At 46.5% G+C, this 12,853-nt stretch overlaps 1 protein-coding gene across 2 annotated transcripts in view; it reads left to right on the forward strand.

The window, feature by feature from the left end:
• LOC139277476 (microtubule cross-linking factor 1) overlaps positions 1 to 12,853 on the forward strand; it is a 354,944-nt gene that overhangs the window by 206,477 nt on the left and 135,614 nt on the right. For both annotated transcript variants that reach the window (XM_070895978.1, XM_070895987.1), the window contains exon 4: positions 8,890 to 8,949. In XM_070895978.1, coding sequence (XP_070752079.1) covers positions 8,890 to 8,949 — 60 coding nt within the window. The remainder of the gene's footprint in view (positions 1 to 8,889; positions 8,950 to 12,853) is intronic.

A 12,853-nucleotide genomic window follows, 5' to 3' on the forward strand; every position in this document is an offset into this window, starting at 1 on the left:
CGCTCCCTGCCTCGCCCCGACCTACTCCGGCCTTGACCTGACCTCTCCCATCCTTGGCCTGACCTCCCCCGGCTTCCCCCCCACCCCCCGACCTCCTCCGACCTCGGCCCGACCGCTTCCTGCCTCGCCCCGACCTTCCCCGGCCTCGCCCCGACCTACTCCGGCCTTGGCCTGACCTCGGCCTGACCTCCCCCATCTCGCTCCGACCTCCCCCCGACCTCGCCCAGCCTCAGCTGGACCTCCCCCGGCCTCGGCCCGAACGACCCCCCTGATCTCCGGCAGCCTAACCGACCGACCCCCCTACCTACCTTCCTCGGCTCAGTCAAAGACGTTCTGTAATCCAGAAATACCTGGAATCCGGAACAGCCTCGGTTCTGAGGTTTCTGGATTTCGGAAGTCGCACCTGTACTGTATATGAAGTGAAGTTGCTCGGTACTAGAGCTGGTTTATTACTAATACTAAAGCAAAATACTACAGATGCTGGAATCTGAAATAAAAACAGAGAATGTTGGAAATCTCAGCGGCTCAGGCCGCATCGATGGAGAGAGAAACAGAGTTAATGTTTCAGGTCTGTGACCCTCCGTCAGGACTGGAAAAGTTCGAGATGTAACAGATTGTTAAGGAAGTGCAGGGGCAGTGATAGGGGGAGGGGAGGAAAGAACAAATGGGAAGGTCTGTGATAGGGTGGAAGGCAGGAGAGATTTGAAAGACAAAGGGGCCGATGGGCTGAATTGAGATGGTAATGGCACAGGTTAGGAAACAAAAGGTGGGTCTCGACGGGGTGTGAATGGCAGAATGATTACCAGCTGCCACGGAAAGCAGAGAAAAGCAAACTAAAAATAAAGTGGGGAGGGGTGGGGGGAGTTTTATTAAAAAAGAAAGCAAGGAAAGGGAACAAAATGGGGGCCGAGGTATGATCTGAAATTGTTGAACTCGATGTTGAGTCCGGAAGATGTGGTGCTGTTCCTCGAGCTTGCGTAGGAGGACGAAGACCGATGTTTCCTCACCTGTGCTATTACCATCTCAATTCAGCCCATCGTCCCCTTTGTCTCTCAAATCTCTGCCATGATCATATTGAATGGTGGTGCAGGCTCGAAGGGCCGAATGGCCTACTCCTGCACCTATTTTCTATGTTTCAATAAGATCACGGCTGATCTGATCATGGACTCAGTTCCACTTCCCTGCCCACTCTCCATAACCCCTTATCCCCTTATCGTTTAAGAAACTGTCTATTTCTGTCTTAAATTTATTCAATGTTCCAGCTTCCACAGCTCTCTGAGGCAGAGAATTCCACAGATTTACAACCCTCTGAGAGAAGAAATTTCTCCTCATCTCAGTTTTAAATGGGCGGCCCCTTATTCTAAGATCATGCCCTCTAGTTCTAGTCTCCCCCATCCTCTCTGCATCCACCTTGTCAAGTCCCTTCATAATCTTATATGTTTCGATAAGATCATGGGTGAGTTGCTTGGGGTCAGTAGGAGGCTGGTCATTGGGAAGGGGCCCCATATCCCTGGAGTTTGTCCAATGCCGTACACAGTCCATGCATTACTTGCTCTCTTTTTGTTCGTTCCCCAGTATTTTTAGCTGCCTGTCTCCATGCATCTATGCAGCTGGCTGGAAACTTGAGAGTGACATGGCTCTTGGATTACCAACACTGGCTCTTTGCTGTGCTCGAGTCATCAAGCGGTGGAGTTACCTCAGCTGGAGATAGCTAGTTTATAGTACTTGCCCCAGGCTGAGTTGCCTTGCAGTATCTACCAGTATCTGCATCACACACTCAGTGGTTCAATGGCATCTTCAAAACATATAACATATGCAGTCAATTCAACCATTGTGAAGGATAGGGTTACAGCAATGCCAGGAATGTGAGCTGCAAGCTAATTTGTGGCTTCAGTATCACACCCTTAGGTTTTACTTAAATCTTTTTCATGTTCTTCAATGAAGATTAATCAATTGTCTGAAGTTTCAGTCCTGCAGCCCCTTCAGCGCACCACAACTCTGTGTATGATGCATTTTCTTTTCACAGTCCCCTCATTAACAGAGACACTTCTGAATGCACCCCTCGCTGTACACCAATTTGTAAAACATATAAAATGTCTCTCCGTGCAATGTATTTCTACTGTAAATCTCCCCTCCATGTAATACACCCATCTCAGTAAGGTAGACCTCCTATAAAATACTCCTTGCTGCAGAGCACATTCTCTGTAAAACACATCTATCTGTAACATGCCCCTCTCCGTAATGAACACACCCTCTAAAATAACCCTTGCTGCACTGTATGTTTCTTTTTATTCATTCCTGGGATGTGGGCATCGCTGGCAAGGCCAGCATTTATTACCCATCCCTAATTGCCATTGAGGAGGTGGTGGTGAGTTGCCTACTTGAACCTCTGTAGTCCGTGGGGTGAAGGTACTCCCACAGTGCTGTTAGGGAGGGAGTTCCAGGATTTTGACTCAGCGACGATGAAGGAACGGCGATATATGTCCAAGTCAGGATGGTGTGTGACTTGGAGGGGGAATGTGGAGGTGGTGGTGTTCCCATGTGCCTGCTGCCCTTGTCCTTCTGGGTGGTAGAGGTCACAGGTTTGGGAGGTGCTGCCAAAAAAGCCTTGGCGAGTTGCTGCAGTGCATCTTGTAGATGTTGCACACTGCAGCCACGGTACACCGGTGGTGGAGGGAGTGAATGTTTAAGGTGGAGGGTACCAATCAAGCGGGCTGCATTGTCCTGGATGGTGTCGAGCTTCTTAAGTGTTGTTGGAGCTGCACTCGTCCAGGCAAGTGGAGAGTATTCCATCACACTCCTGACTTGTGTCCTGTAGATGGTGGAAAGGCTTTGAGGAGTCAGGAGGTGAGACACTCGCCGCAGAATACCCAGCCTCTGACCTGCTCTATAAAACATATTTGTAACACACCCTTTGACAAATCTCCATAGAATTCTCATTTGTAAGTGCCAAGTAATATTTTGAGTTCCATAGCAGGATATAAGTCACATTGTTCATGGCTCTCTCACTAAGAGAAAAACCTGCTGCCAGCTTGCTCTATAAAACTCTCTAATATGCCAAATCCTTTCATATGAACCTGTAAAATATGAAAAGGGTGTCTCAGAAATACTAATATAATATCCATGATTCTTGTTACTGGCTTGGTGCACTAGTGTCAGCTGGTAGCACACTCGCCTCTGAGTCAGAAGGTTGTGGGTTCAAGTCCCACTCCAGGGACTTGAGCACAAAAACCTAGGCCGACACTCCAGTGCAGTGCTGAGGGAGTGCTGCACTGTCGGAGGTGCCGTCTTTTGGATGAGACGTTAAACCGAGGCCCTGTCTGCTCTCAGGTGGACATCAAATATCCCATGGCACTATTTTGAAGAAGAACAGGGGAGTTATCCCCAGTGTCCTGGCCAATATTTATCCCTCAATCAACATCACTAAAACAGATTATCTGGTCATTATCACATTGCTGTTTGTGGGAGCTTGTGTGCAAATTTGCTGTCACGTTTCCTACATTATAACAGTGACTGCACTTCAATAAGTGTTTCATTGGCTGTAAAGCGCTTTGGGACGTCCTAAGGTCGTGAAAGGCACTATATAAATGCAATCAGAAGTATTGAAGATATGGGGATAGTGCGGGACGGTGGAGTTGAGTTAGAAGATCAGCCATGATCTTATTAAATAGCGGAGCAGGCTCAAAGGGCCAAATGACTTATTCCTGCTCCTATTTCTTATGTTCTTAAGTCTTTATCACTGGTGCAGAATTCTTTGATTTTCAATGATCTAAGCAGCACAATCTTGTTTTTGTGGCAAATATTTCTGATTTATCAGCAATAGACAGTAATACATGTGAAGGCTGGAAGCGGCTGTGGGCCTTGCCACAGATCAAGGTCTGCAAGAGTACAAGGGAAGATTAAGCTCAGGGCTGCTCAGTGAGCTTGGAGATTGTCGTCTCCTCCTACATGCTCACCCAAGACAAAATAGGATTCAGAGGAATGCAGCAAAAGCACAACGGGATTCACAGTGTCTCTGTTCTGCACTCTCACCCACATCCGTGAGCAATCTCACAGCCACATTTCATACGGAGGTTCTGGATTGCTCAACATTCAGTGTGGTGACCTTGGCCTCTTGCGGGTGAAATTATTGGTTTCACCTGTGAGGCCAAGATGGTGTCTGACATGATGAACTTAGTTTATTTATAACCGTGTGCGTGGTATTTGTCTAATATGTGGCCAGGATCTGACGGATAATTAAATATAAGGGCATAGTACAGCACTTTCTCGTATTATCTTCTGCTGCACAAAGGTGTAACTGTAATCTAGGCTTTGCTTAGCCTCTACATCAGCAAAGCTCCGAGTTGTCTAAGCCTTCATTACATTGAAGGCCCGGACACCGCTATCCTTAAAGGGAAATGAGGTTGAAAGAAGATAGCACAGACACCACCAAATTTGAAACCGCAGGAGAAAAGCAAAGTAACTCAAGAGGTAGTGAGTAGTGATGTTAAACTGGGGTTTTAAAGGCCTGTAGATTGTTGGAGAAAAGGAAAGACTGAGGGAAATAAGTATATATTATGCTGTGACAACCTGCCAGTATACATGCGTTTCTGTCTGCGCATTGGCAGACAGTGAAAGTGTAAGGAATCCTGAGTATTTCCCACATGTCAAGTTCATGATCGCAACCTGACTCCCAGGGAGGTGCTGAGTGTAAACCACATGTATCTGCCTAGCAACAGGAGAGAAAACTGAAGTCAACACAGGGCGTTCTGACATATCTCTTTCGAGGTCATCTACAGAGTGACCTTTGCACGGGTCCATGGAGCAGCTTATCTGGCCACCTTTCTAGTCCAGAGTAATGCGTTGTGGAGGAACCTTAAAAGAGGGTGGCGAAATAGGGGAAGAGCAATAATGAAAATGTTAGCACTTGGGAGCCCCATTGCATGTTCCTGCCCTGAGGCCTTAAAACTGGAGGGGCCGGATATTCGGTTCTGCTCATTTTGGGGCGGTAATGGCAGCGGGGCAGTAAAGTTTGCGCCCGGGAACAGTTTGCGCCTCATCAGCAAAATGCATCAGCTGGGCCCTGAGTGTGGGGCGGAGCACTAAGGGAGGCGTTGTACACCTCTCTTAGGGCGCTAGGCCAACTGAGCAAGCGAAAATCCAGAGCTAGCCAGCCAGCCTCGGAGCGCACTGAGAGAGGGCTAGGGTGAAAACAAAAACCTGAAAAACACCCACCAAAAACATTCCCAATACATAACTCGCCACCACAACATAAATCACACAAATAAACAATCGCACTTACCTGAGGTCAGCATTGCTTACCACACAATATGGCAGCTTCCGCAGGCGATCCCAGCACGGCTCTCTGCAGAGCGCTACGCGTCGGGCGGCAGCCGAAAATCGAGCCGGTGTTGCAACCGGAGGCGATAATGCTCCGCGTCCCCTCCAAACCACACCGAATATCCCGGCGAGGCGCTGCATGCTGTCCGTCCGCCCGGAAGTGCTTCTTGCCGCCCCTCTGGGGCGTTAACAGGGGCAGCAGAAGACGGAAAATCCAGCCCCATGTCTACTTTCCAGAATGAATTTTAAACTGAAGCAAATCTTTCAAAGCTGCGGGTTGTACAGATGAGTCGCTTGGAAAAAGGCAACGTGGTGCATGAGCAACATATTTGAAAGTTCTAAAGGCTTTCTTCACAATTTGGTGCAGGACGGGACAGGTTAGATGCAGGAAGACTGTTCCCGATGTTGGGGAAATCCAGAACCAGGGGTCACAGTCTAAGGATAAGGGGTAAGCCATATAGGATCGAGTTGAGGAGAAACTTCTTCACCCAGTGAGTTGTGAACCTGTGGAATTATCTACCGCAGAAAGTTGTTGAGTCCAGTTCGTTAGATATATTCAAGAGGGAGTTAGATGTGGCCCTTACGGCTAAAAGATTCAGGGGATATGGAGAGAAGGCAGGGGTGGGGTACTGAGGTTGCATGATCATATTAAATGGTGGTGCAGGCTTGAAGGGCCGAATGGCCTGCTCCTGCACCTATTTTCTATGTTTCCATGTTTCCCCAAATCGACCACCTTAACCTCAGTGAACATAGCGATTCTGGAGCAAGGGCGCCAATGGAGAACAGGTGTGGAAATGAAGGTCGCTGGTATTTTACATATTTCATCTTCATTGGAACATGACCCTTGGAGGCCAAATATCCACTGCATCGTAACGAGGTGTGAAACCTGAACATAGTAGGACGGCAAAGAATGTAACCAGAAAATGTCGAGGGCCAAGCGTCAGTAACCCTCTCTAACTGAGAGAGCGGAATCATTGAACGCTTGATAATGACTTAAAAATAAAGCAAGGTACAAAATACTAGGCGCTGGCGATGGAGGAGCTCGCTGTGAATATGTAGCGGATGTTCTAAACCGAGACCTGGGCCCCACCAGCCAGGAATGGGGCGGCCATGCAGTTAAAATCACCTCGGGAAACTTACCGCCTGCTTCCAGTTTCATTCCAGCTCATCGCCACTTTCCCCTTCTTTGAAAGTCCACTTTAAAGCCTTTTAAAATAAAACTTTTTTAGAGGCAGCTGAGGCAGGCAGTGAAGCAGAGGCCTTTAAAGGTAAGTTAGTAACTTATCTTTCTGGGCCCAGGACGACCCCACCTGAAATCTGCTCCCAGTTAAAATTTCCCCCATAATGCCTCAGTACCCATACCTGAGGTCATGGCGGGGTCGAGGTGGCAGGTGGGTGTTCCGTCTGAAGCTGTAGAGGCCGGTAATGGAAAATCCAGCCCAAACGTTAGAGGTAACCCTGGCTAGTCCGAGTTGAAAAACTCCCCCAATGGCTGAGCTGGGTAAGCCAAGAAGTAGCTGAGCCTATCAATTCGGAAGGCTCCTTGTTTGGCTGCCTTGTTTGTGCAGAGTTAGTTGATTTTGACTGATTTCCCCCCCTTTCCCGCTCCCCCCGCCTTACCCCAGAGAGGAACTACAGTTGATTTTCTCCACTTTTCTCCATCGGTGTCCCACCTGATTTGGGGCAGGGTGGCGGACGGAATTCTAGACCTTTATGCTGATTTGAAGTGGAAGTGTGTCAAACGGATGAAAATTCTGCAGATAACTGGCAACAAGTATCAAGTGGCATCAAGCGGACGCTCCTGAAAATGCATGTGCAAGGCCGATCAGCTGAGGACACATTTGGGCTTGGTGGTGACGCATGCTACAATCAAATAGCCCGCCAAATGCTAACGGCCTAGGCTGAAGAATAGCAATCGAGAGTTGGAATGAGTCTGCATCCTCCAAGGGGAAGGAAAGAAAATTGGTCGAAAAAGATATTAAATCCTTCCAGAATGTCACAATTTAATTTGTGTTTTTAAAAAAAAATATATACGACAGTTAAATAAATGTGCTATTTAAAAATTTTAGAAAGATTTTCCTGTTATTGAACTTGTTGGATCTTCTGGATACGGGACTTTGAGGATAATCAGGCCAGCAGGAATACAAATGCATGACCTTGCCTGCCCAATTTAATTTAAATGGACGGAGTAATGTATGCACCTGTGAGCATGCTCACAGGCTTGTGGAGCTGTTGAACATCCGAGCCAGGGTGTCCCTGGAGATGGAGCACGCGGTGTCCACCGATACGCTCGCGGCCTTCCGCGAGAGGTGGGCACCGGAGGGACTGGAGCATCATCACCCCTGGCAACCAAATTTTAATTTGACCTTAATGTCTTAAGTTTAATTTGTTTAAGTTGTCGGTTTTAGTGCTCCCCCACCTCCTTTTAGCCAGGGGGCACTTGTATAATTTGTGTTTTTAGTGCCCTCAAAAAAAAACAAGGGGGAACTTGAAAAGTTTTTGGAGTATGCCCCCCTTTAATCAGGAGGGCACTTGATTACTGATACAACTAAAATAGTTGTAGAGCTGTTGCACTGTGAATGGCTTAGCCAGTCATGTGATGTTCACAAAACTCAATAAAACCTCAGTCAGTTGATTCAGGTTCTCCACGATGAGGCTTGCAGTTGTGAGCCTAGTGGATGAACTGGTCGGGTTCAGTTTGCTTGTTCAACCTTTGCTAATGAACCAGCTAGTTCGTAAGCAAAGAACCCATGAAGCAAATACATGACAGGCGGTAAATCAGGGGGGCTCCAATATCCATAACTTTCCACCCCATCCAATTTTCCTCAATGAACAATTTCCAGGTGATCCAATACCCCCCCCCCCCCCAAGCTGAATAACAGGAAGATCTACCTCTGAATGTATGGTGCTTCCACCAACCTACTGGGTTAGGTATGATACACTGGAACTCACCACCCAGTAACACTGTGCGAAAAAGGGAGAGGAAAAAAAATCAGTTAACAAAGTGGAGGCTAATGTGTTTAAAGACTTAACTGTTAAAAGCAGAGGAGGACTGTGATTAATGGTAGCTTTTAAAAAAGGATTGGAGTCTTGAGACAGAGGTCGTCTGAGGATTATCAGCTTCCATCGATAACCTGCCCGAGGGCAGCAAGAGTGCTGTACCCAGGAAAGCTGATGACTAGTCAAGCTGTAGAACTGAGCTGAAAATCATCCAACAGGCCTGTCAGGAAGGTTATGTGCTGGGATGGATTTCAGCGCTCAAAGCCTTACAGAATGAAGAATGTTTCCAATTGTCATATAAAAGCAGCAATACTGAAAAGATTGCCGTGCCATTGTCTGCCGCCCGGTACAATTATTATACACAGGTCTAAAAATAACTGTGAGCATGCAAACCCTTCACATGTTCTTCTCACACTTGCCTACCATTTTAACTGAGGTGTCGAGCTGCTTATTTTAAACCTTTTTGTAAGTGGGTGATGATTTTGGTTTCCCCCCAGCCCCTGCTATGGATGTTCATGTTATCTCTTATCTTTTTTTTCACGATAGCACTTTGGCTTTTGTGTCTTGCAGAGCTCTTTGAAAAGAAGAGGCAGTCGAGAGCTTTACAAGGATAAGAAAAGTGCTACTCAGGTAATGTATGAGCACTCAGGGGGGCCCCCAACTCCACCGTAATGAGCTCACTTGGCCATGCGTGCTTGATTCAATTCCTGCTTGGTACAGATACCTTTAGGCTGACTTGTCACTGTGATGATTTAATTCAACGATCCTTCATTTTTTTTTGAAGAGTCTCTGCAATAAGCAGATATAAAAAAATTAACAATAAACTCGTTTTTAATTTTAACCTTTTTACTCCTAGGTTTATTCATGACTTCCTCGTGTATATTTTTGTGTGAATGGTGAGTGCTGATGAATCAATCGGGGGTGGGGGGGAAATGGGGGAGGGAGGAGGTGAGGGGGACGGAAGCTGTTATTGTCCCAGCTGCTCGACAGCATCAGGAAAATTAATTCACCCAACACAATATTTCACCCAACACAAATAACAGCAATTGCGAGATGGGCTTAACCACTTCAGCCAGCAAAGTACCCTGGTAGATAATCCAAACAGGAACAGAGTATGAAACTCTTGGGTGGGGGAGAGCAAGCCCTTGGTTACAAGGTCACAAGCTGAATATGGAGGAGAGTCATTTGGCCCATCTTATTTGCTCCATCCAGAAAGACCCAACACTCCCCACCTTGCGCCATCCAGTTGTTTCTTAAATACGTCCAGCATTTTCGCCTCCGGCACTCTACCAGAGAGTGCACTTTGGTCACTTTTTATGTGAAGAAGCATTTCCCGATAGCGCTCCTAAAGGAGCCGTTAACCAGTTTGAAGCAGCGTCCCCCTTGTCCTACTCTTGCCGCTCAGTTTGAATTCATTTATTGGATACACCTTTTCCATGCACGTTAAGCTGGAGTCTCCTGTTGGACCAAAGGATGAGTCTCGGTGGGTGAGCTGCGGGGAGATGAGGCCAGTCCTGGTCGAACAGTTACAGGTGCATCTATTGCAAGGAAAGCCTGTTGAGGCGGGTCGATCAGTTGCCTTGAGTGCCAGGCGCGGCCCGGCGGACATGACGCCATCGTGATCACGGGTGTTGGGGTTAATGTCGTAAGGTTTTACAGCAGCCTTTGGTGTGTCTTTAAAGCGTTTCATCTGCCCACCCCTGTTGAGACACCCAGATTACAGATCGCCATAGAAGATGGCTTCGGTAATTCTATAATCAGACATACGAGCGACGTGTCCACAACAACGCAGTTGTACCTTTTTGATCGTGGCCTCAATTCCAGTTCTATTGCGGCATTTGAGGACAAATGTTAGGCCACCTGTCCTTACCCTTGATGCCAGTGATACTTGGTCAACAGCGCAAGTGGAAATGGTCAAGTCGCTTGATGTTATGACGGTAGCAGATTCGGCACTCCGATCCCTATAGTAGGGTGGTGAGGGCAACAGCTTGGTATACACTGACTTTGGTCATCAGGCTTACCCCTCATTCCTACAAGAGTCTCCGCTCGAGTCTGCCAGTGGCCCTGCCAATCCAGTGGGTGACGCCATAGTCGATTGTGGCATCCTATGAGCGAAAGCAACCACGGTAGCAGAATTTGTCCATGATCTGAAGTGGTCAGCTATTGTTCGAAGCCACAGGGGGTGTGGCTAGTTGGTCAGGCATGCGCTGGACACGACTACAGTCCTTTTTTGGTTTGATTGTAAGGACAAAGCGCTGTGTCGCCTGAGCGAAGCAGTTGGAGAGCAATTGGATGTCGTCAAGAATGTAAGCGAATAACATGCAGTCCTGGGCAAAAAGCATGTTATCTACATTCTTCATGTGCAAGTCTACGCAGCGAGTGGTGTCGTTTCCTGTCACAGTGCTTGAACTCCTTGAGCAGTTCTGCAGCAAACAGTGTGCTAAAGAGGGTTTGGTTAGAACACTGCCTTGTTTGATGGTGTTAGTGACTGCAAATGGTGAAGACACGTGACTATGATCTATTACTTTGTACCTTCATACCAACGTGTAATTGGCAAACCATGTTCTCGAATCTACCGGGGCATCAGAACTCTGGAAGACTCTCCCACAGACATCACGATGAACAGAACTGAATAAGAGCATAAGAACATAAAAAATAGGAACAGGAGTAGGCCATTTGGCCCCTCGAGCCTGCTCCGCCATTTAACATCATATCTGATCTGATCATGGGCTCAGCTCCAATTCCCTGCCCGCTCCCCATAACCCTTTATTCCCTTATCGCTCAGATATCTGTCTATCTCTTGCCTTAAATATATTCAATGACTCCACCGTTCTCTGGGGCAGAGAATTCCACAGAATTAGAGAAGAAATTCCTCCTCATCTTAGTTTTAAATGGGCGACCCCTTATTCTAAAACTATGCCCTCTAGTTCGAGATTCCCCATGAGTGGAAATATCCTCTCTGCATCTACCTTGTCGAGCAACCTCATTATCTTATATGTTTCGATAAGATCACCTCTCAATCTTCTAAACTCCAATGAGTACAGGCCCAACCTGCTCAACCATTCTTCATAAGTCAACCCCTTCATCTCCGGAATCAACCTAGTGAAACTTCCCTGAACTGCCTCCAATGCAAGTATATCCCTCCTTAAATAAGGAGACCAAAACTGTACGCAGTACTCTAGGTGTGGCCTCACCAATACCCTGTACAGTTGTAGCAGGACTTCTCTATTTTTATACTCTATCCCCCTTGCAATAAAGGCCAACATTCCATTTGCCTTCCTGATTACTTGCTGTACCTGCATACTCAACTTTTTTGTGTTTCATGCACAATGACCCCCAGCTCCCTCGTACTGCTGCATTTTGTAATTTTTCTCCATTTAAATAATAATTTGCTTTTTTATTTTTTCTGGTAAAGTGAATAACCTCACACTTTGCCACATTATACTCCATCTGCCAACTTTTGCCCACTCACTTAGCCTGTCTATATCCCTTTGCAGATTTTTTGTGTCCTCTTCACACCTTGCTTTCCCACCTATCTTTGTATCATCAGCAAACTTGGCTACATTACACTCAATCCCTTCATCCAAATTATTCATATAGTTTGCAAATAATTGAGGCCCCAGCACCGATCCCTGTGGCACCCCACTAGTTACAGTTTGCCAACCGGAAAATGACCCATTTATCCCAACTCTTTTCTTTTAGTTAGCCAATCCTCTATCCATGCTAATATATTACCTCCAACCCCGTGAACTTTTCTCTTGTGCAGTAACCTTTTATGTGGCACCTTATCGAACGCCTTCTGGAAATCCAAATATACTACATCCACTGGTTCTCCCTTATCCACCCTGCTCATTACATCCTCAAAGAACGGCAGCAAATTTGTCAAACATGATTTCCCTTTCATCAAACCATGCTGACTCTGCCTGATTAAGTCATGATTTTCCAAATGTCCTGCTACTGCTTCCTTAATAATGGGCTCCAGCATTTTCCCAGCGACAGACGTTAGGCTAACTAGTCTATAGTTTCCTGCTTTCTGTCTGCCTCCTTTTTTAAATAGGGGTGTTATATTTGTGGTTTTCCAATCTGCTTGGACCTCCCCAGAATCCAGGGAATTTTGGTAGATTACAACCAATGTATCCACTATCTCTGCAGCCATTTCTTTTAAGCCCCTAGGATGCAAGCCATTAGGTTCAGGGGGCATGTCCACCTTTAGTCCCATTATTTTACCGAATACTTTTTCTTTAGTGACAGTGATTATATTAAGTTCCTCCCTCCCTATAACCCCTTGATTATCCACTATTGGAATATTTTTACTGTCTTCTACCGTGAAGACCGCTACAAAATATTTGCTCAAAGTCTCTGCCATTTCCCCGTTCCCCATTATTAATTCCCCAGTCTCAACCTCGAACATTTACTTTAGCCACTGTCTTCTTTTTTATATACCTGTAGAAACTCTTGCTATCTGTTTTTATATTTATTGCTAGTTTACTCTCATAATCTATCTTCCCTCTCTTTATTATTTTGTCAAGTCAAC

Source organism: Pristiophorus japonicus, chromosome 1 (assembly GCF_044704955.1).
Source record: "Pristiophorus japonicus isolate sPriJap1 chromosome 1, sPriJap1.hap1, whole genome shotgun sequence".
Taxonomy (NCBI): Eukaryota; Metazoa; Chordata; class Chondrichthyes; family Pristiophoridae; genus Pristiophorus; species Pristiophorus japonicus.